The sequence below is a fragment of the Pocillopora verrucosa genome, chromosome 1, assembly GCF_036669915.1.
Source record: "Pocillopora verrucosa isolate sample1 chromosome 1, ASM3666991v2, whole genome shotgun sequence".
Classification (NCBI taxonomy): Eukaryota; Metazoa; Cnidaria; class Anthozoa; order Scleractinia; family Pocilloporidae; genus Pocillopora; species Pocillopora verrucosa.
In genome coordinates, this window is record NC_089312.1 from 19,009,951 (window position 1) to 19,034,357 (window position 24,407).

Consider the following 24,407-nt stretch of genomic DNA (forward strand, 5'->3'; position numbering starts at 1 on the left):
AGTCAAGATTAGACTACATTTCTTGTGGCTGGTGATAAATTATAAATGAACGACCGCAATTTAGAATGACTGAGGACCTAAGGGGCAAAGAGTTTAATTCATATGAGCCGAGTCAAATTTGTGTCTTCGCTTTTGCGGATTGAGTGAAGAGGCTTGTTCGAAGTGAAAGCGCATAAACATTGTATCTTTTGGTTTAATCAGCTGCCTCCTTTATTACCTAGGAAGTCACTTTCTTGGTTCTCAAAACAGATGAAAGGTTGTCATTAAGATGGCAACCCGTGACAGGTATTGTCTGATAAAAAAAAAAAAATTGATTTATGTCTTAAAATGCCGCTAAGAGATAACCACGTAATCAATTTTGATTATCGTTTTATTTTCAGCGCCAGCAACTTTCCTCTGAACAGTCTCTTCTCCTAGGAGTCTATATTCTTATTTGACCAAGAGAGACTTTTTTTAACGTCAAACAGATGGATTTTCCTGTTTTGCGATGACGAATCGCTATTCCTTTTTCCCGAAGCCAAAATGCAAAACATGTTTTCCGCTCGACAGCTAGTAAAGAACACGGCGATGGCGGACGCAACTAGGCAACAGTAATCTACCAAAGGCAGTTTAAACATCAAACCTGGATGACTGATCAGAGGGATGATTATCATTGCACATGCTTCAAACCTTGTGGATATTTTTCTTCGACAATTTCAATAAGAAGGGCTAACCGCTCAGCCTTTTCTCTCGGCAACCGCCCGAGTCTGAAATAAACTTCGAAGTCAACACAACTTGGATTCGATTGCAAGAACACTGGACAATCTTAAAGAGTAATGCTATGTTAACAAGATTAATCGCTGGAATAATTCCTTTATCGTAATCGAAGTTTGCTTAAACTAAATACACGTGTCTCTACGAAAGGTCCTTAGCACTTGGAACTTTTGTGACTTGGCTAAATAAGAGGGTTTGAGAAACAAACAAACCAGCGACAACGACAACAAAATTGTTGTTTTAAGAAAGACATGAAAAGGTGACAAATCTGAAGTTATCTGGTTGAAGTTCTGAACATAAACTGACCAAAACCAGTCCAGAACAGTGGGGGAATGATTAAGTATTTAAATCAGGGAGATACTAAAGGATCACGAAAGTTATATGTGACTTTTACTCTTTCTTTGTTGCTTTTACGTACTTTGCCATTTTAAAATTCTCAGTGATTCAACTGCGTTATTAGAGCTTTCCCGAGAATGCTCTACAAAATGGGGATCTGATGATTTTGGTAGACACTGTTCGTTTGAGGACGTAAGGTAACTAAGATCAACTTACAAAAGCGCGCAATTTTAAGTTAAAATGTGCTACGAACGATTAATTCTTCCTAACAAAAGTCTCGCCATACATGTACACCTCAGCAAATTGGCTTAAACAGCAATGTCGGAATAATTCACGGAGGACTGAAAAATGAAAAGCAAGTGGTTTATTCATATTGATAACCATGCATGGCGCTCCTTTTTCTATAGAAATTATCCACAAGACTTATGCGGGTATCTATCTTCCTGAGCTTAGGGTCACAGTGTTTTTGGTACTATGATGGATTGAAACAATACAGACTAACAAGTGGACACGCGAGGTTTTGGACGACCGTGATAAGCTGGTTTGGAAAAAATTACCATAAAACTCATTTATACGAGAATCTCAAAGGTGAATTTAGTTATGACTCTCTGGAACCACCAAAACAAAAGTAAATTTCACTGAGCTGTGAACGACTTATCATAGGTCATCGTTAGCCAAGCTGTAGGTGAACCATTGCTTACAAAGAGTGCTTTCTGATGATAATCACTTCACACATATGATGGAAAAAAAAAATGCGTCAAGCTAGGTAAATGATATGGAGACCAAATTGGAAAAACTACGAAACAACTCGAATAATTCTAATATCACCAGCAGCCCTGAAAAAATTATTCGCCTGAGGGAGTAATAAAAGAGATAATTGCAACGTTTCCATTATTTTGAGATCAAGACAGATTAGCGGCCATAATGCAGTATTCTAATCTCTCGAGTCTCAATAAGTCAAGCCTGTGACAATCTACTTCAGAGGTCACACATCCTTTGCTAAAACTGGCACAAAAACGCCAAAGTAAATCACCTAAGTATGTTTTATTTATTTCCTTCCTTGCCTGATTTAAAGAGTAAACACTTTTTTCAAATGTGTTTGCTCACCTTAGTCAAATACAATACTACAAGTGACAAGTGCAATTTCCATATGCATCGGTTTTTTAAGGCTGTCTGTTGCTGCCCACGCACTGCTTTACTTAGTTCGCTCAATGAACCGCGTAATTAAACACCTAAAAGTTCGCAAACGTCGGGCAAATGTCTTTCACGTTAATTCATGGATTAACTTTAGATGTCAACCACGACAGACTTTTTGTCTGGCTACGCACGTGGAAACGTCCACGCAATTTGTGTAATAACTCTCGTAAACACATGTGTTCAGACGCCGAAAACTGCCAATGAATAATGAGCCGACAGTCCCATTAAAACCAATTTCTGCTCTTGTTGAACATTGATTGAGAAATTATTGACTTTTTGTAAGGTGTCTTGTTGCTTCATCCAATTTCTCTTTAAACGGATTGTTATTTTAGTCTTCTTGAGAGTTAAGAGCAGGATTTAAAGGCGTTCAGTTGAAACAAGGCAGTCATTGTGAAATAAAAACAACCTTACCCTGCCTGTTGATCTATATGAAGAGGGAAAGGGTGTGTCAAAAGGTTTATTGGTTTCCCGAAGCACCATAATCTCCAAGACCATAACACTGATTCCAGCGATATCATCAGGCTGTACACTTTGTTGAGATATTTTATAATCCAATTCGTTAACTAATTGCTAAGAGCTACTAGATTCAGTTAGAACACATATGACACCGATCGCATTAAACTTGGCAAGTAGTTATGAACAGAACCAGTGCTAATTCTACAGAGTATTTGACAACCTTTCTCTTTGAGAGAACTATCTTTCTTTGGAGCCAGTTTTAGCAACTGATAGTCACAGAAAGAGGTTCTTATTTAGACAGCGCCAGCAGAGCTGAATACCCACAGAGTAAACAGTGATCTAGATATACCGCAAGCAATCACAATTTCTCATGCGAAACGTTGCCGAATCTTTTGTATCTTTTAGGCAAGTTGCCGACAGTAGAGGATTGAAATGAAAATTTAATCCAATAATTCCCATTAGTTCGCCGAAAGTAAACCAGTTACTGTAGTTAGCTTTGTGTCGCACACAGCGTCTGCGAATAGAACAGATTCCTCAATTTTTTTGTCCATTCGTCTGGGGTCTTCATAAAGAACTAGACATAAAAGGCATCCACATCGGTCAGTTGGGTTAATAGATTGGTAAGACTAAATAATCAGGTGTCTGATGAATTTAGAACAAAAAAAGGAAAAATTCAACCACCTATGGTTGTAAAGCAAAGATGATTAGTCGAGGACTCTCATTGACCATTCTCTTGATCCATCTAACTAACTCGCAACTAACGCTTACCAGCTAGAGGGAAGAATTAACCCTTTGAATCCCAGATCAAATTTATCATTCTACTTACTTTCAACCATACGATTGTTATGATGTTAGTGTAGAGAATTTAGTATTGGATCAACTAATTATCTCCAAAATGATATTTTTCTTTATTCTCATCACTTATCCGTCTGATATTGTAGGGAGAAATTGCGTCATGGTCACTCATGGGAGTTAAAGGGTTAACAATCAGATCTTAGGATTTAAAGGGTCATGTTGACCGAACAATGCACTGAATTTGAAATTCGAATCCATGGTACTCTATAGTAATCGGAACAGTTGAAGAGAGTATGAGGGCCCACAGTTTACTTTGCAACAAACATCCATCCTTTAGATTGTCATTTAAAGACCATATTTTATAAAATACCGTCTTTCAATTGAAAAACCGCTAACGATTAGGTCAACATGCATCCTAGTAAACAGCTACAAGTCTCCGATTATACCGTAAGCTTTTTGATTGAACAGGAATTAACATCATAAACCTGCATATTGTTATATCTACAGAAGTTCTTTTTTTTAAGATTAATTTATCATCGTGATATTGTTACGTCTACCAATAATTTACGACTCTTTTTATTGCTCGTTTTGAGATCATCAACCGATAACCCGAAAACATACACAGTATATATCTTGTTAGTATTAGACAGATATTTGTGACACTGTTTTATTTGATTGCCTCTCAATTAAGCAGAAATTCCAGTATATTTAATATGGAAATAGTAGACAAGTGAACACGACGAATAAAGTTCTCTGCGTCCGAGCGCTGTCCTAGTAAAGTCAGTTTCTTCAAGTTTCATTGTCAACCCACAGACAACTACCTGCTGAACAGCTTTACATAGATACTTCTGGTAACATGTGCGTTTTCAATTGTGTGTCATATATTAAGCAAAGTCGAAACATAATAATGGAGATATAATCTGAGTGAACCTAACTGACGTTTCAGGGCAAAGTTGTAAACAGAATTTAATTACAAATGTCGGCGGTGCAAATTAATCCGAAGAAGGTCGCAATACCAAATCGGAAAATGTCAATGTGTTTGTTGAAGTTTGCTATTTCTTAGCGACGGCTAAATGCATCGTAAAACCTTCAGTACGTTACGCACTTAACTTATATTGGGTAAAGAGCTTTGGATAGGAAAATCACTCAAAAAACGGAAGCATTCTGTATTGTCGGTTCCTTTTCATGTTTGATGGTCCTTCTTTCCAAAAGGCTATATCACGTGAAGAATAAACGTTAGATGTGTGGAACTCCAGAATGTTGGGAATATTAGTGCTATTTAAAGTAATTAACTAGCTTGAAATTGACAGATTTACTTAGATTTACTTGGTACTTGTCAACCGGAAGACAACTAATTCGTTTCCTTTATTTTACATTCCACAGTCACTGCAGATAAGATCATGGCGGAATAACTTTTAGAGTTACGTCCACATCGTTCAGAATAGGATCGATCACTATACCAACCAGTGTCGCATTTCACTCCGGGAAGGAATTATAAAGTTTACATCCTTATTGATCCATGAGGCTTTTATTTCTATGCTTGAATGTTGGGGCACAGGTGATAAGATTCATTTACTTTCGCAGGCTCGTACTCAGTAGCAGTGTACTTTCACATTTTGGTACTGTTGTGTTACGATCCTTTCAGTCAGCTTGTGATATTTGATGCATGCCAATTGAAGTAATTTTGACAGGCCATCTATCCTCTGTTTCCGGTATCTGGGAACATTCTCGTGGGCCTCATAAAAACACTTCAGCCAAACGCGCATCTCGAGGAGAGAAACGTGAGTAAATAGGCCTATTCAAGATTGGCTAGGTATTTCTACGTCCAGCCACCAGCCACAGCGGTATTCATATTCAGTAACACTAAAGATATTATCATTGTTTGTCTTCCATTGAAAACTGGTTCATTATTGAGAGGCCTAGGATTCTTGCCTTGGAGATAAGAGACCACAAGTCTCTCGCAGCTTCCTTGGTTCTTTTCACACTTTAAACGAAGGTTTGATCCGACAGGAAGAGCCAAGGGAAATTGTCGATCGTGTGTATTGGCGGCTCTAAAAGCAATTTTCTTCGTGCGGCGGACCACGTTCACAAAAACGTGGAAAAGTCGCTTTTCGTTTCAAGAGATCAACGTGAAGTGAGGGTCCCCAGAGACTTGCTTGCTCTCTTTGTTCGGGAATATTGTTGATGATCGGATAATTTTTATGTTGACCGCCCACCGCTCACAACAAATCTGCCCTGAGGCTTATTGCTCTGTTTGTACGTGTGGTCTAATTGTATCGTTCGAAACTCTTGCGCCGAGCTTTGGTCACGTTCTGCGACTCTCTGGCCGTTGTTGTGAGGCTCAACGGAAGGGTTTTTGAAAAATCTTGACCGAAGTTAAGGTGTTGACAGAAATTTGCCACATCAGTCTTCATTAACACTATTATCTCGCCGAAATTGAGCAAAGAGTGGGCCGTTCGTGAGTCTTGGTGGTTTCGCATAACCGACCGAGTGTGTTACCACGACAAGATTTAGAAAGCCCGAAGCGTTTTAGCTTCCACTGCTCTTCTAATCGCTTCAAAATGTATCAGTCAGTGAAGCTAAGAGAGCTAAATCCTTTCATTACTTGCGGCATTTGTAGTGGGTATCTAATCGACGCTACGACCATCACAGAGTGCCTTCACACGTGTAAGTATATCATGATCTCAACTTGTGATTTTCTTGTCCTTTTAAATCGAGTCACGTCCTTTAGTTATGTTGTTTATACCTTCTTGGTTGTTTAAACTTCAACCAGACGGCAACGAGGGAGGGAGTGAAGGTAGATCTATGGCTTCGAGCAAAAGAAAGCTGCGGTCATACCGAGATCGGTCGTGAAGCGTGGCGGTAAAACCATGTGAAGTTCGTGTTTAGCGTTTAAATGCTTTTGATTTCTACACAAAAGCTTTTGAAGACAATATACCATGTTTAAATCAACCCAAAATATGCTTGCCTTATAACTGAACAGCAAAGATTCGCTGCTCGGAAACAAAACGACTCGACTGAGATTATAACGCTAGTGTACCGCAGTCTAGATGGTTGCGATCGCAATGCCTATTAGCACAGGGATTATTGTTTCCTAATATCACATCGCTTGCGCGGTGAAATTGGCATTTGTCGTAGTTAATTTATTGTGTACTCGTGGTGATGGTTTAGATTCTCTTTGTTTGAAAGGCAATCTTTAATATTGTGGACTGGATTCAATGTAGTGGTGCGTCAAACGTTCTTGCGTTTGGCTGTGCCAACAACTGTCTAAACCAATCTACCCGAACAGATGACGTGATTATAGCGCCTGTCGGGGCCAGCCGTAGAACAGATGTACTCATTCAAATTTGTGTGTTCTCGGGCAGGTCATATGATTGAAGTTAAAATCTACACTGTAAAATGTCACCCCTTAACGAGGCGTTGGTGAAGCTCTGAGACACCGTCTATAGAATTCAGTCAGTTGTGGGTCGTGCTATGTGGAAGATTTCAGTAGATCATTAGCAGTGTAAAAGCTTCGCTTCGTATACCCAGGATGCGGTAAAATAAACAATGGACCTTTATTTAAATTATGTTTGCTGCGACCTCTTTAACGAGGGCTTTAATACTTACCCACTCTTGGAACAGAGTGCATCTTTACCGTGCTCACCACAAGAGACCGATATCAGATTTAAATTCTACCCTCGCCTCACTGTAAATTTGTTGTGTTTATATTTTAGCCGAGTCTTGTTTATTGGTTATGTTTTGTATCGTTTTCAGTTTGTAGAAGCTGCATCGTAAAGCATTTACAAGATGAAAACTTTTGTCCATCCTGCAAAATTGTGATTCATCAAAGCTACCCCATGAACTATATCAGGTAAGCAAAATGATGAATTGATGTAAAAATCTCGAAAAGCATAGACCCTTTTCGTGCTTCTACTGGTAAGGGCTTCTCGAGTAACTCAAAATTACATGCAACATTCATTGCAGACAAAAATTAATTAACTTCCTCAAATCTTTCTTGGATTGAGTATATCCTTCGTCTGAATTTATATTTGCCGCACGATCAATTCAGCTCGACGGATTTATTTTTTTTTCAACAAGAAACTTCTAACGAGACTAATTCAATAATAAATTCTATGCGTGATCGAGTCATTTCATTTACCGATTCCATAATTGCAAATGAATTTTCAAGTAATTTAGTATGGAATTGTCCCTGATGACATGATAATGATTTTTTTTGTCTTGTCAAGTGTACTCTGTTGTAGTAGAGTAATTTTAGCTTTGCTTTGGTTTCTCAGTGTCTCAACACTCATTTCATCAGCACAGTTAATATAATGTGTTCTGAAAAATACCTAGCAACCATTTGCGAAACAAGAAGTATTTACGCTTGAACTCGCGTGTACACTCCGCTGCTGTGTTAGTTGAATTAATGTTATCTCGTTCTACGGGCTAAACATGTGTATCTTTCATTTTATTTTCAAATTTTAAGTTCTCGTATTGTCCTGTATCTTGTTCGCTTGAGAAACAATCCTCTTGGTGCTGAAATATCAGCCTTGACGTTTTTGGCTCTGGTGGAATTGATAGTTGTTTCTTGTACATTCTGCCACGTATGCATCAAAGCTTTCCGAAAATTAAAAAGGAAACACATTAAAAATATACGACTTTCTATGGAAATGAGTATTACGATACTTGAACAAATTAATTTCTTCAAGTGAGTTGCCTCAACGTCTGGCAATACTAGTACGGTGTAAGCTTTTCACTGATTGAGATAACTGTGAATCAGCAACAGATGAAACGTCACATTTTCTGATAAAAGTTTTCTCCTAATTTTTTTTCCTACACAAGATCGAAAATGAAAGGAAAATTTTTAATATTTGCAGCGCCGATCGTACAATGCAGGAAATTGTGTACAAGCTTGTACCAGGCCTTCAAGAACGTAAGTGTTTATATGCTTTTACCTATTTATATTACGAATGATAGAGCACAAAGGCTATCATGTTTAGACAATTTGAAACCTTTTTCCGGGGATGCATATATATCAAGCCTTAATGCTTTTAAAAAATGTCAATGAATACTGCTCAGCCCAAACACCATTTAAAAAAAAGCCCAGTCAAGGGGCATTAAAGCTAATTGCAGTTCCGTTCCAGTTTTCTTTAGACGTATTTGCATAACTTATCAGTGTTACCACTTGATATGTCAATAGTGAACTTTAGAGGAACTTTAGACGAACCAATCACTTTCATTTTTTAAGTTAAAGATGATTGTGTTTCGCTTCTTGCCACTCCTATTCGACCAACCATTCTGCAACCTGGCATCGTGACTCTGTGTTTCCTCAATTTTACGGAAGGAGATCGCATCTAACCTTTTTGAAACTACTTTGCCTAGTCTGGAGCGCAAAGTGTTAGTGGACAGTCGTACGTGATTTTAAGGCTTGTCTGTCTTTTCAATTTCAGAATTTACCTTTCAGAAAGATAAATATTTTGATTATCGCCTCGGGCGTTTAAACTTATCAAACTGCTACCTATTAGTGATGAAAGATTCTTTCGGGTTGATAATAACACGACACGAAGGCAAGTGCCGGCCGGAATCAATCGTGCCACGGACAACTCGTTCTCCTATGTCGTTCGGTTCTATTCCAATCAATCATGCGTTCAAAAAGAAATAACCGCAACATATTAGGAATGAAGGTGGATAACCAAGCCCTATTGTTTTCAATAAAAAAAACGAAAGACTTTGTGTCTTTGCGGTCAGCTTCTTTTCAGAAGCCGCTTTTTCCGGTCTTTATTTCTTTCATTCTTATCTGCTGCACTTGAGGTGATGATGTGCCAAGTCTGATACTAAACAGTTCTCAACATCAGAAGACCGTCTGTGAAATCGTCCACGTCGGTCGAAACGCGGTAAATACATTTTTTTTTTTCACTCAAAATTTCTCGATCGAATTTGTGGATTGCGTGGTATGGCACTTGATGTTGTTAGAAAGCTAAGAGATAGCATTTATTTTAGGGATAATCTCTGTGGTTTAGACTTTAATCTACGAATACTTGAGTTAAGCATTTCCTAAAATCAGAATTTAAAAAAAAAGAAGTCCCTAAAATAAATCAGGGGATCATTTGGACCTTTCCTTTTCAACTTGACCGTTTCTCCTCTCAAAGCCTCAAACACGCGCTAGTTATGATATTGCAGAACCATACAGACTTACAAAAGTCTGAAAATCAAATTTGAAGATTTCGAAAATTTAACCCGAAATCTCACCGACAATTTAAGTTTTCTTGCCTCGCTCACGAGAAGGGCGAAATGAGTGCACCCGTCGGAATGTTTGGAAATGCTTTTCCGTTTTAAAACTCCTATCGAGGTTCAAAATGATTTTTTTTTTCAGAGCGTCTCCTACAAAAATCGTCGAGACGCTTAAATCTCCACCGAGTGGTTAAAAGCCTTATTTTCGATTCCCCTTTTTTGGCAGGTTAGAGTTGCACCCATCCCTCACTCTTCACGTCGAATCGTTTTTGGTTTTGATAAATGAAAACGATTCTAAACATTTTTTTTCAATAGGAGATGAATTTCTGAAGGCTAAATTTTGTCACTCATGTAAATTAATTTTAACTTGTTAGGAGAGCTCCAAAGGCAGAAAGAATTTGAAGTGGCCATGTTTATGTACCGCACGGGCGAACAACAAAACGAATACAACGCCATGAATTTAACTAAAACACACGGTGAGTTAACGAGACGGATTTTTGCACTTATTACGCCTTTGACTTCGTCTGTGCTACACTCCATATTCAGTCTGTTTGTTTTTGTTTTGTTTTGTTTTTTGCTACGCCTGAGTTTCTATCTTAAGGAAAGCGGTTGTCACAGAATTAAATGGGGAAACTTGGATACAACTGCAGCAACCAAGTTCCTAATGTAAACGTACGTGCGTGAAACGATTATCGAACGGTTTTTGTTTCATCACAGAGCTTAATCTGAAAGCGCTATGCTGCAACATCCAAAGAGCTCAAACTGGTCATGTTCGTTTCGTTAATGCACTTCGAGGTATAACTTTATTAAACGTCAAACTCAACGAATTGCACGGAACACGTTGTTGTACTTTCTAGATATTCGTTTTGATGCTGAGTGAAAGTAAGATCAAAGTTCACTACGGGAAAAATCAGTGACAGTTTTCTTTTACCACATGACCCTTGTGACCATGCACGCTTTTGTCTTAATAGATTAAAAAAATTTTCTTACGAGGGACGTATACGATGGCGCAGGCGGGCTGTGAAAAGCCGCACAGCCTTGAGAAACGCCCCACGGGATGTAAAAAGCATGGAAAACAGAAGAAGAAAGTAAAAGAGAGGTCAATTGATCAAATACCTATTGACTGAGTTAGGTCGGGTTGGACGGGAAAATATTTGGCTTTCGGTAACACATTGCGCTCAGTCCGTACGCCATGACCTCGAGTCAAATATTTCCCCGTCTGACCCTCCTGCTCGGTCAATAAAAGCATCATAATGTTTCAATATTTTTTTTTTAATAGCTGACAACCCATCTCCATCGTCATCTTGTACATCAAACGAGAAAGAAGAAAATCAGGATTACCACCGTGGGGATGAACAAGTAGCTATATGCATGGAATGTTACAGGTACTGAAAAATGAGATCCGTCTAACGGTTTTTGAAGGACTAACTACGAGCTCATTATTTTTTTTATCTTCCGTAACTTTTCATTGAAGTACAACCACTTCTCTTTTGGATCAGAAGTTATCACTGAACAGAGCTCAGTTAATCCTTTAACTTCCATAAGTGACCAAGACAGAATTTCTCCTTACAATATCAATACAATATCAAGCAAACAAGTAATGAGAATAAAGAAAAATATCAGTTAGGGGATTATAAGGTGATCTAATACCAAATTCTGCAAGCTAACATCACAAGAACTGTATGGCAGACAGTAAGGAGAATTACTAAAGAGATCTTGGGAGTTAAAGGGTTAATCCGAGATTCAGGGATCAGTTTGACTTTCCTCGCGTTGTTATTGGTGGTTAAAACTTTTGTCTCTCTCTCTCTACCAATGGCAATTCGCTTGTTCTTAGTTTGAGTTCTCATTGGTTCCTTAGAATATTTATCTTTGTCATGATTGACCGTTGTGATTAGTCTGGGTTTTGGGAGAGGTTTTAACGACACCCAATACAGGCATAAAACAAGCTTCATCAGTTATTAGTTTCGTCAAGTGTGGTTCATGCATGTTCACGAACGCGGCTGATTCAGCTGAATCAAGCGTGCTAACTTGGAATGCGAGTATATGCGTGTTCAAGAACATCAGAGCTTCGGCTGAACCGAGCTAGTTTAGGATGAAGTAAGCTCATACTAAACTCATCTAGTCGTTGAAAATTCTCTAATTCAACTTTCTCTTGTTTTCTTTACAGAGCAAACGGAAAATATTCCCTGAAGGTATTATTTAGAACCTTATCTTCTGAGTTCCATACTTTTACCAGCTCATTATCTCTCATGATTGTGCAGTAATTGTGTAGATTTGGTCAAGGTACTCCTGCTAAGCGAACGAGTGTGAGAAAAGCACGTGTATGCACGTGCAGAGTCGTCCATATGAAGTTTCCAATCTTTATAGGGAGGCTCTGTAACTGTGGTGACTGCATATATATATATATATATCCGTTCTCGGAAAAAATATTTGTCACAAGTCTGTAGTGTAAACTTGAAATAGATAAATAGCCATTCCAAAAATCGATTTGGAAGTTGCTCTTAGGAGTTGGCAGTGTAATTTGTCACTTGCAGTAGGTGTTTGTTTTTCAAATGATTCATAATTAGTCCAATGTCACTCCTAATAAACGTTATAGCTACTTTTTAGTTAGTGCTTTAACTCCTGCTACTTGAGCCTAAAACAATTGTCGTTCACTGCAGCCGTTACCTCGCAAGTACCTACGGCTATCCTCACAAGCAACTGTGTTACATCTCAAAAAATTTCTCGCGAAGAAGTTGAGTCTGGACGACCACAAAGACGTGAGTAAACCGTTGTTCTGTGATTATGCATGATTATTCGTGGTCTTAGAATAGCTGGTCTTTTTAAGTGGAATCTAAGGGAATCTGTGGCGATTGAAGAGATTTATCATTGCAAGAAGAAGTCAAGTAACTAGGCAAAGAGTATTACAACTTGGATACATCCATCAATTTCCAACAAAAGTTCGTGGCAGGGCGTGATCAGAACCCGCGCGCTCCAAAACAAGGACAGTTTCCTATGATCAATGACGATCACGCCGGTCGAAAATGGGCCATAACTATTGCCAAGCATCTTAGAATTTTTTTTTGGTTTGCTGAGGATAGCTTTTCTAGGTCTAGGTCCAATGGAGAGGAAGTACATTTACGAGAGCCGTCATCATTCATCTACTTCTCTTTGTTAACAAGTATTAAAAATTGCTCCTCTCTTTCTCCGGTTTTGATTGAGAAACGCGTTTAAACCGCAATAAGCGCATTTACTACGACTTATTAATAATTGCAGGTGGATATTCTTTGCAATGACGAAATTCTTGGCAAGGACCACACGCTTAAGTTTATTTGTGTCACGAGATGGAGATTTAAGGTATGAAAAGAGAAATGCCTTTAAATAAGGGAGGTCACAAAACCAAAGTTACATTTGGTTAAGATTGTTTGTGATAATGCAAAGTAAACCAAAAACATTGGATTGATTTCCTTATGCCACTAAGCACATTATACGGAAATAGGACCTGGTGAACGGGGATCCTATCTCCAGTCTTCTGTCTCGAATCATTCGGGTTATTTAACCCCGTTTTTAGTCCTTAGTAGCCGTTGCCACTTGCCAAACGTATGACCATGAACGCTTTGTCATTGTTCAGATGATACGTCCACTTTAACTTTGACCAAAACCTCTGACCCCATTCTTACGTATCCGTCGTCTGATCAAAAGCGTGGACAAATATCATCTCTGTAACCTTCCTTACTTGAAGGAAGAGGTGACTTTAAGCTACTTACATTTGAAGACTGATAAACATTTGTAGCACAGTTTGATTGATACATTGTACTTACTTTCTTTAAGGGCTGTCCCCTCTTACTTCATTATAGACCAAGTCTCAAGTTATTTTAGTTCCAATGCATCGCAAACCGACGGAGAATTTTCTTCACGCCTCCATTTCGAGCGAACCGTCGCTTCTAAATATCTTCTGACAAGCAGTGGTGTGAACAGCTATAAATGAAGACATGTTCCAAGTCAGCGAGTACAGTAAATTGACAGGCGCTAGCGCTTGACGGGCAAGCAGAGCTCTCAGTCTACTCGACCAGCAAACCACAGAAAAGGCGTAGCACAGCTAAATCAATGATGAATTTATCTATCGATTTTAGATCACATTTTATTGCTGAGGTTTTCCAAATGAAAAGTTTCAAATTATGATCATGACCTTGTCATACGTATTATTACAGTATTACGCATTGTGTATTCATTGTATCCTACTCGTTCATGACAAAGTTGCGTGTTAATGTGTTACTTCTTACGCCCGAGTCGACCGTGGAAATTGACAGGAATAATTGCATTTGAAATTATGGAAGTAAATATTTATTGTACATTAGACACGGTAGTCACTGTTCCGTGTTGCATAAGACAAAAAGAAACATATTTTTCAGGATTTTTTTGTCCTCTTTTTTTGCCGGCTCCCCTATTCTTTTAACGCTTTCACTCCCAAATCGCATTAGTAATACTCCTTACTGTCTGCCATACAATTCTCATGATGTTGGTTCAGAGAATTTGGCATTAGATCAACCAATAATTCCCCGCTAATTATATTTTTATTAATTCCCATCACCTCTCTGCTTGACATTGTATTGATATTGTAAGGAGAAATTCTGTCTTAGTCACTCGTGGGAGTTGAAGGGCTATGGTGACTAAAAAATAAATACGTCAGCATGAAGATTCAATACTTCTATTCTATGACGATCAATTCTTTACAAGTCCAGTTTTAAAAAATTGCCCTGTCATTGACGACCCTTTCAACTTACACAGTTACCATAGCTACGGTTAAACGTATAAGAAATGTTAAGATGGAGATTAATCAGTGGCCAGATATTTCGCATCCCCCCAAAAAAGGGTCATAATAAATAAGTTGATAATGTAAATTTGCCACCGTAAATAGTTTCTAAGCTTACGTTTTAAGCGTAAGCCCTTCATCAGGCGATAAAAATAAATTATCTTGTGTTACCCAGCACCACAGTTTCTTTAGAAACTCAGCCCTTTATCCGTGATAAATAACGGTACTCTGTTCCTGTGATAGACTGCTTTGTTCGATTGCTTCTTAATCCTTTAAGACTCTTTAAACCCTGAGTGACCAACAACTAATTTCTCCTTACAGTGATACTTCTTAATCATTCATTACAACTATGAAAATAAGGGAAATAGTCGCCAACCTAAGAAGCTTTGATTTTTAAACAAATTCTCCTTGTCAGTACTAAAGGAAATGTGGAGAAAAGAGTATAAAAAATATGGATACAAATGTTAGGGTGTAAACGGTGAAAATGATCAACAACATTTTGGGTATTTGTTTGATACCCAGTGCTAGTCCTGACCAACAAATCACAAGCAGTGCTAACTATTATGAAGGAAAGTCTATGATTCTCTACTTTTTACCCCTACTTTGTTTGTTTGCATTTGATGTTGTTGTTGTTTTTCGCTTTCAAGCGACTAATGTAGACATACGCGGGGCATACCAGCAAAGGGAAAAGTTCATAGAATAAGAGTATGCACAGAGGCCGCGATGAATCTTTGTCATCTCAACCTCTTATCTCATTAGTTCTTATCTATACATAAACATAATCTCTAATCCACTTGTTTGGATAAAAGCCCAACGCCTCTTAACCCATTCACACACTTTCCTAAAACACAATATTTACTTTAATATTTTATTTACATTATTTGCTGCTGAATGTGTCTCAGGTTGTGTTCGTCTGGGATCAGTCCCTCCTTACTAGCCCCAGAGCAGGCCTATCATTTGTAGCCCTGTTGCAAGTGCGTTTCTTCGCTCGCAAGTAAGTGTGATGCCTTAGGCATGGCAAGTTTGCGAGGGGTCTGGCACTGATAGCGAGTGTTTTATCGCGAGCTGCTCCTCACCAGCTTAGTCTGTCGCGTTAAGTTAAACGAATTCTGTGAAAAGAAGAAGGTAGCAGAGTTCTCTTTACAGAGAGTTCACTCTCAGAGTCTGTGCGGCGCCGACGGATTTCTTTTAACACTAGAAGTAAAATGAGCTGGTAGAAAGGAGCTGCTCGTAGTCTACGAAATATCAACACCACTGTGACAATAAACCCAGCTCGTTAAAACCCACGCCACCTGCATGACATTGTATAACTTAGTATCATTATGGGGTCAAGACGGCTGGATGCCTGCCACATTCTTCTTTCGCGTTTCATGAGTCAAGATTTAGGCCAAGAAAGGCAGAGGCAAAAGACAGTGTTTCACAAATTCTAGGGGTACACGCATCTTTTCATCAGTTAGAGAGTCGATTTTCGAGAATCATTTACCAACAAAAGGGCTGTGCAGTTCATGACTCGTACTGGTGACGACTTGTTGACCTCACAATTTTTGATCCACTCATGTTGTTTGTAGTATAATCGACTGTATCATGAATTTTCTAAAGCCATTGGATGAACACTAGGCAAATTCCATTCTCAGTCAACTTCAGTCCTACTGGTAACAACGACTGAAGATTAAACGTGGTAAGCGAACAACCCAGTCATTACTATCATTATTTTTTATGCACTGGCTTTCCGTATCTTACAAAGTTGACATCTTCGTTGTCTTCTCTGGCGTAATTGAGGTATCATCCATTCAGCGCATGTGCCATCTTGTGCACAATTGTTTAAAGTACGACAGTTCTTAGGAGATATCATGAACACGGTAATGTAACACCATAGGTGGTGCCTGGGGAAAAAGACAAAAAGTGGATTCAATATTCAATAATAGAAAAAGAAGGACAGCTTCTGCGAGATATATTGATTTAAAAAAGATAGCCTTTGGTAGTTAGTAGGTCGAAATTCAAAGGCCGAAAGAGGATCTGATTCATAAATCAGTGTTCATATTATCAACATTCTTTCCTATGGTTTAATCCTTTAACTCACAAGATCTCTAACTGCTACATATTTCTTTGAAAATTTGCAACGTGAATTTGGTTTTAGATCGAGATGACTTCTCCCTGTTACGTTAGAGTATTCTCAAAATCTTTTTGTTGAATAATGTATGAATATTATAAGGAGAAATTACATGTTAATCTCTTTTAGAAATTAAAGGGTTCAGGTAACTGAAACTAAATATCTTGCTAGTGTCCAAACAAAACTAACCTACTCATATTTGAATTATAATAAATAAATAAATAAATTCATGAATAATCTTTTAATTATAACAAATAAATAAATCATCTAACTTTACAGCTCCCCCACAAGGTATATTCTGAGTGAGTGTAATTAAACAATGTAAAAAAAAAATTTCCTAACAAACACAAAGCAGTTAAAATCCTAACTTGTAGGAGGAAGGCCAGTTGGTTTTGCTTGTAATAAGTATGGAATCTTGTAAACTCCTTTTAATAGCACACATTAGTGGCAAACCATAATATTAGGTAGAGGGGGTAAGCTTCTGAAGAAAGTGTGTTGCTGTGTCCATGGGGAAATAGAACAAGATAATTTGGTTTTATCAACTGAGTTGATAATGTAAATTGGCCACCCTAAAGAGTTTCAAAGCTGACTTTTTGAGGGTTAGCCCTTCATCAGAGTGATTGGAGGAATTGTGGGTTGTGCGTGTGTTTATGTGTAGAAAATGGAGTTATGCTATTTTTTGGGAATGTGGTGACCAGAAAACATGAATCAATTTGATGAATGTTGGATGTTTGCAAAAAAAGGGTGAGTATAATCTTGACCATTACCCACATAGAGAGACAAAAAAATACAAAAATACATAATCACCTTGCCTAACCACTCGCTTATCCAAATAAACTTCATGGTTCTGAATGGATGAATCACATGTTCATTACACACAATTTCCACCTGCAGCATGAAAACATATCATCTCTGAGTTCAAAAATACAACACTAAATTGTAAAGCTGATAACAGCTGCTGCCAAGTCTTGCTTGACTGCCAGAGCTTATCCAGGTTTCTGTTGCATAAAGAAGCAAGGGTTATTGTTACTCATCATGGATAAATTTATAGTCAATCAAAGGTTACCTCACAGCTCTTTTTCAGATTTTGCTAACAATGTTTTGCTACCCATTTATAAACCTGGGTGGAAAGAGGCCCTGCAGGGTGAAGTGACCTACCCAAGAACACAAAGAAATTACTCTGGTCAGGGCTTAAACAGAATTGTGTGATGATGAAGTTCTGTTAGTTCAAAATAAAAATTTTGCCCACCTCTTTTTCATTGGGAATGTTGAGCTTCATTCGTAAGAGCTTCTGAAGTTGAACCACCATCATGCGAGCTGAACATCGTATGTATTTCTTACTCAGTGTCTACAGGTATAAAATACACATATAAGTAAGAAAAGTACACAACTACCTAAATTTTACCACTACTGACTTTAAAAAAGGTTTCATTTCTTGGAAAAGGTGCAAAGGTAGGCATGTGTGCCAGGAAGAGCCTCTGAGTTCAAAAAATTATAAAGTGGGGGTTGAAGTGACAAAACACATTTTCAATTGTAAGACAAAGTATGATAATGAAAAAAAGAAATACAAATGAATCATTATGGGTTTAAAAGTTGAAAGGACAATCATTTTCAAGCTGTTCTGGACTGACCCAGTTTCTTCTACATAAAAAGGGACTGGTGTGTCAATAACCTTCCCATTTACCTATACAGAACAATACTTTGTTAGCAATTCCCCATGGGGGTTTTTCAGTTGCGGTTTACAATAATAGTCAATGAAATGAAGGGTAAATATCAAAAGGGTTATAAAAAAAGGAAATAAGGCTAGCTAAAAGGATGATGGAATAACTCATTGTAAAAAATATTTCAAAAGATGCTTCCTTAAATTACACTTAAATCATTTAGCAATTGGCTAAGCTTGATTTCAGGTGGTAAATAATTCCATATTTTAACAATTTTGTAAGAAAAGAATTGCTGCCCTGATTAAATTTTAAATAATGGAATATTCAATTGTTGCAAACTTCTAGTCACCCTCCCACTTATGTTACCTCTGGAAATAAATTTGTTTCCTAAATACTCTGGGACCATGCCTGTCATACATTTAAATGCCTCTAAAATGTAAATTGGTTTTTACTAGGAGCCACCTAAGTCCCTTGAACACTGGAGATATGTGGTTGTATATCTTAGTATCACTAAGTATGCAGGCAGCAAAATTTTGAACACTTTGCAACTTCGTAATGTTTCTATCAGTGGTATTGGACCAAACCGGAGAACAATAGTACAATTTGCTTAAAACTAAAGGGTTTATGACTGTTATTCGTAAATCTTCCTTGAAGACATGTTTCACACGACTACTCTTTCCTAATGCTGATATGCAAGAAGAGACATTGTTTACAACATGATTATTATGGCTCACAAACATTCTGCTCAGAAACTCTTTCTAATGGCCAATTTACATTTAATCTTTCAAATTAGTTGATGAAAGCAAATTACAATGGTTATTACATTGGAAAAACATTCATAGAAAAAGTGATAGAAACTTACTCCCACAGTTGTGGCTGGTCCATTATTATCTGTTTCTTCTTCATTTTCTTCTAGGCTATGACCAAAAAAAAAACAAACAAACAATGATGAAGCTAAGAGCACATTCACAAATTTCAAAGCCTGCATAACAGAATGACTTATTTCTGGGCAAAGAGTGCTTGATTTTTCACTATAAAAAGCTTGGTAGTCTTTTAAGAGTTTTAAAGCAAGAGGAATTGTTAACATAATGAAATGAAACCAAGGTTCACAAAAGACAAGAGGATAGAAAGGGATGGGCATCTCTCTTTCCCATTCTGTCCACTCTGATCGAAAATCAAACATGGCCGATCTGTGAGTGATCCTAAGCTATTAGTGCTAACTTGCTCTCCCTACAAAGATGCACACTCCACAGGCTTCCAATTTATAAAAATCCCATGAAGGTCATTGCATCACCAAAAGCTTTAAAACTCCCAGCACTCCACTTACCCATCTTCATATCTTTCAACACAGAGGGAAACTTGCTCATCATCTCTATACAAGTTTTTAGTCTCAGAGTAGTCTCTTTTAACTGCAGTTTCCCTGGTTGGCTTTTCATTCTCATTTTCATCTAAATTTAAACAAGATGATCAGTTTTTACCTTAAATTGTTTATGGCTAAAAAATGAATGCTAACAATACAATGATTATTGGTATTACATGGATTTATCACTTAAACCTAATTATGTTAGTACAAAGGAGAGCTTTCAACCTCAAAAAAGGATCAACATGTTACTTCTCCCTACAATACAATGTATCTTTATATAATAAGCTCAGTTATGCACGCGTTTTGATTGGTTCTCACTTATGATCTATTGGAGGACAGACATATAGATGACGTCATCATTAAAACTTTTTAAAATTCTTTATTATATAAAACAAATAGATTCCAAGTTGCCGTGCATCTGTTCAGTAATAGATCACAGAGGACATCAAAATGCGGTAAGAACATCAGTGACACACTCGGCTGCGCCTCGTGTGCCACTTTTTTGTTCTTACCGCATTTTGACGTCATCTGTGATCTATTACTGAACAGACGCACGGCAACTTGGAATCTATTTGTTAAATACATCATCCAACAAACACTCAAACTCAAACTTATCAGGTACAAGTTATCTTTATCTAACACCAAATTCTTTACTTATATACAAGGAGAAGCATAGCAGCTCGAAGAAGAATAATTATTAACAATCAGATCTCAAGATTTATTTGTGCATGCAATGAGGAAAGCTTTGATGTAAGGTAAACAAAAGTGATTATGAATATCACATAATATTATCAATACATAATCTATGCAAACCTCCATTACCCTGAGCAGGTTTTTCCACAGCCATTCCTCTTGATGCATAAAATTCTCGCCTTCTTTTCTCCTCAGCTAAAACATAAAAAACAAGTGATTAGAATACATGTTGCTAGTTCCAAGTTATGTATCCAAGGTGCTTGCTTTACACTGTTTACAAAGAAGACTAGTTAGGTTTTTTTCATGGTACTTATACAATAATGATGGGGGATTGGATGACTAAAAATTTAGGAACTGTTATAACTTAAGAATATGATCACACAATAGCAGATATTGGTGTCTTTATTCAACTCACTTTGTCCTGAGAGGAAAAAAAAACAAGTAACCTAGAATGATTCACTTCTCTAGCTGAGAAAGAGAGAGTCAAAACTAAGGAAAATGCCACTCTGTATTTGCAGCAATCAGATGTTAATTACAGGAACAAGTGTTAACTATAATCTTAAGACATGCATTTCTGTTATTGTAATGGGGTTGCAAATTCTGCAATCAAAACTCTTTCAGAACATACTTCAACCAATGAACACAAGCTATGAAAGCTTCCTACAAATGATGAAAAGACATATGTTCATGAATTCACTTTTAGTTTTATGGAATGATAATACAATGGTAATTAAAAGGAAGATTAATTGTGACAGAAAACCAAGCATGCAAAGGATAAGGCTGCAGGTTTTACCTTCAAGAATGCCGGGAACAACTTTAGCCACAATGTCCTGCATTGTTCTGTCTAATCTGTAAGGTTGTCAAGACATTTACTGAAAGCAGTCAACCCTTGAACTTTATAAGCAGATTACCTATCCTCATAACATCAATACATGATATTCTATATTTGAAGAATTGAACTAGACCAACTAAACAGTTAGAGGGTGTCATTTTGGTTATCTTGATTCAACACTAAAACACTAAACTCTCCTCCCTAATATATAAGGTAAAGTAGAGAAGCTGGGAAAGAGAAATTACAAATCACGTGTCCAGAGTTACTGACCTAAGGCAGATACAGGGTATTAAGAGTCCAGTTCAACTCTATCTTAAGTTTTACAGCTTACAAATTGGAAGAAGATATCACGTGGATATATGATCAATGGCAAGTATTGAAAAAAAGGATGTGGGAGCCATCCATTTAAATTACAATAAAATTTGCTGTTAATTACCTGAGATTGAAGAGAGGTTGGGTTTCATGTATCTGCAAGTTGCACATGGGACATTTCTTGCTGGTTTGGAAATATTTCACTATACAGCTCTTGCAAACTGAAATTGACAAACAATGGTTTCATTTACATTTCTTGATATTTGTTGCATGACATATGTTAAATATTATTTTTGGGTAATATTTAGTTATTATTTAAGACTTGTAAGCTTGAAATAACTCAATTTTTGACAATACAGTGTTGCTAGTGGATACAGTAAAAAAGATGGTAAATTCTGAGCTCAGTGGACAAATAGTGAAAGATGAAGAATAGAGAAAGATGGAGAACAATTTTTTAGTTACGGAGAGGATTCAAACCTCACAGCTCTGAATTCTGTGCTCCAATGCTCTATCACTGAGCCACTGAGTTGTTAGTTGATCAGTTGGAATCACGATAGCATTTAAGTTCCCGAAGACCAGTTAGTTATATCCTTTCATTTTCCATACATTCCACTTGAAAATTGTTCAAAACAACACATTAAATCAGATTTTCAAACATTCAGTTCCCTAAGACTTAAAAATAAAATTCAAACAAATGCTTGCCTAAATTATTCTTACCAAACAGCCCATCATGAGTGGATATGTATTAAGAATTTTATAATGTGATAAACATTGTTTACATACATGTGTGGAGACATTCAGTAATAGTTGTAGCATCAACAAAGTATCCTGCACAAAGACTACACACCACGTGAGGGTTCAGATCACAGATTCTTATGATGACCTACGGAAAAAACGGTACTTTAGTAAATATCTTCGATTGTATGGAAAGTCAATACAAGTTAGGCAGTTAATGATTCGTTCATTTTCTCAGATTAGTATGATGACCCACACTCCAAATGTGATTTGGTACATCAAAGAGCCTAAAATGTCAATGCAGCTGACTTGTAGTTCTTTTTGGGGTGTCTTTGCCTTTGCAGAGTCCTTCTACCGAATCACTTTCAACCGTTCACCAGTTCGATACTGAAAGGAGAGAAAACCCTCCACATCTATTAACATCTCGTCTGGCAGGATATTCAGACCGAAATGCATATCAGTATGCATTCTCAGGGATTCATTCGTAGTTTTCTTTGATACTGATATGCATTTGATTCCAGTATGACTAGAACTGAGCTTACAAGCGCCAACATGGAGGGTTTTGTCTGTTATAATTGGGGAAAACGTGATCGCTATGATGACCACCGATCTGAGCTTTGGCATCGCTTAAAAAACCGGCTAACATACAGTATTATCCTTATATGCTATGTAGCGTTAGAGAATAAAAAAACTATACCTCCTTGGAGTCCATTGCCCTTGTCAATTCCCAAACATCCCACTTTACAACTCTTCCGCCATCTTAAATTGATATCATTCCCAGGTTCCGCGCGTCGAAAAACCAGTGGAACCAGTTTGGGCACCAGTCGAGTCCGTTTATTTACTTGCTTGATTTCTATGGTAATTGGCGCAATACAAGCCCTAAATTTATTCCAATTATTGTCATAAAAGAAACCAAGAAATCGGTGCCACGTGAGCTCTGAGAAGGCCGCGGAGGCGGTTTTGTCCAATTTCTTTGAAATGATTCAAGAAATCGTGACGTATTCTTTTAAGCGTTGAAACACCGGGGAAAGACAGAGTGACCAAGTCTTACAAGAGGCTCCAAGAGTCTGAGCTGTAACGTAAGGCTTTAATCTCGTTTTTCTTTTCAACACGATTCTTCTAATGCCACTTCCTCGTTCTCAAACTGAACTGATGTAACTGATATGACAAGTATCTAATAATACACCCCTATGTCTGGTCTTCTAAAGTAACATGATTAAGGAAATGTTTAGGTTTAGGAATCTCGCCAACCTTGGATGTTGTTGACACACAAGTTACTCACGAGATCAACTTTAGGAGAGCTGAATAAGCAAAATAATGCGACCTATGTGACCTAGCGACGAGAGAGAATTGCTATCAATAACGAGTAAAGGCGGAATAGAAATTGACCGATCATGAGGCTAAAATTGGAAATTATATGAAAGTCAAAGCCAAGGTCATCAAGAATAATGTTGACTCACATTCAGCCTAATTGTCAGAAGATCTCAATACTTGCGACACTAAAGTCTTGGGGCCCATACTTGTTTACCTTGGGCTCATACTTCTTTACCTTGAACTTTAAATTCAACTCTTACGAAACCTAAAATAAGCACATGAAAGGACACCCCATCTGCCTTGAAATACTGCATAAGAAAAAATCACCAAAAAGAAAAAAAAAAAGCAGACTAGTTAAGAGAGCGTGGAAGCTAGAAAGGAACGTGCGAGAGGAACACGCGAGGCAGACGAATCTTCTGTAGGCTTTATGTAAATGGCGGTAGAAACATTTGATGGGAGACCATGGATATGTAAAACGGATACAGTAACAATTACCCTTTTTTTCTTTCGATCCACTCAATGTATATCTGTGTCATGACATATTTCCCTTCAAAAAACTAAATAGTATATTTGAACTTAAATTTACTTCCCTCACCGGTGGATATTAATACTCTCAATAGAAATCTTGATAGAGAGAGAAGGGCCTACAGTTTAACAACTGATGTGCACGAGAATCATGATGATATTAACACGATTTGATAGTGCAAACAGTCGCCATTGAGATACTTTTGCATTTTATTCGGATCGCGATACTTTATAGAGCAGAAAACTAAGAATAACTTCGTCACTTGCAACTTGCAAAACAAATGAACAATCAAAAACTGTCAAGACGATACATGTGGGTA

General features: G+C 37.5%; 2 protein-coding genes across 3 annotated transcripts; one reads left to right on the forward strand and one right to left on the reverse strand.

Annotated features, from left to right (window-relative positions):
- Nucleotides 1-4,945: 4,945 nt before the first annotated feature.
- LOC131788758 (polycomb group RING finger protein 3) lies at nt 4,946-14,143 on the forward strand. Its single transcript, XM_059105847.2, has 9 exons — nt 4,946-6,204; nt 7,294-7,390; nt 8,397-8,452; nt 10,125-10,226; nt 11,030-11,135; nt 11,918-11,942; nt 12,411-12,509; nt 13,006-13,086; nt 13,561-14,143. The coding sequence occupies exons 1-9, from the start codon at nt 6,099-6,101 to the stop codon at nt 13,606-13,608; spliced, it is 720 nt and encodes a 239-aa protein (XP_058961830.1). The 5' UTR covers nt 4,946-6,098; the 3' UTR covers nt 13,609-14,143.
- A 278-nt stretch (nt 14,144-14,421) lies between these two features.
- On the reverse strand, nt 14,422-23,026 carry LOC131788757 (polycomb group RING finger protein 1). 2 transcript variants are annotated; one of them, XM_059105846.2, is made up of 10 exons: nt 22,946-23,026; nt 22,297-22,396; nt 21,638-21,734; nt 21,163-21,218; nt 20,499-20,564; nt 19,641-19,761; nt 19,176-19,230; nt 17,902-18,000; nt 17,460-17,540; nt 14,422-16,425 (listed from the first exon to the last, which is right to left on the reverse strand). In XM_059105846.2, exons 1-10 carry the CDS (start codon nt 22,958-22,960, stop codon nt 16,381-16,383), a joined length of 735 nt encoding a protein of 244 aa, XP_058961829.2. In that variant the 5' UTR covers nt 22,961-23,026; the 3' UTR covers nt 14,422-16,380. The 2 variants fall into 2 exon arrangements, with proteins under 2 accessions (XP_058961829.2, XP_058961828.2); XM_059105845.2 differs by having other exon boundaries at nt 20,490-20,564.
- Nucleotides 23,027-24,407: the final 1,381 nt, after the last annotated feature.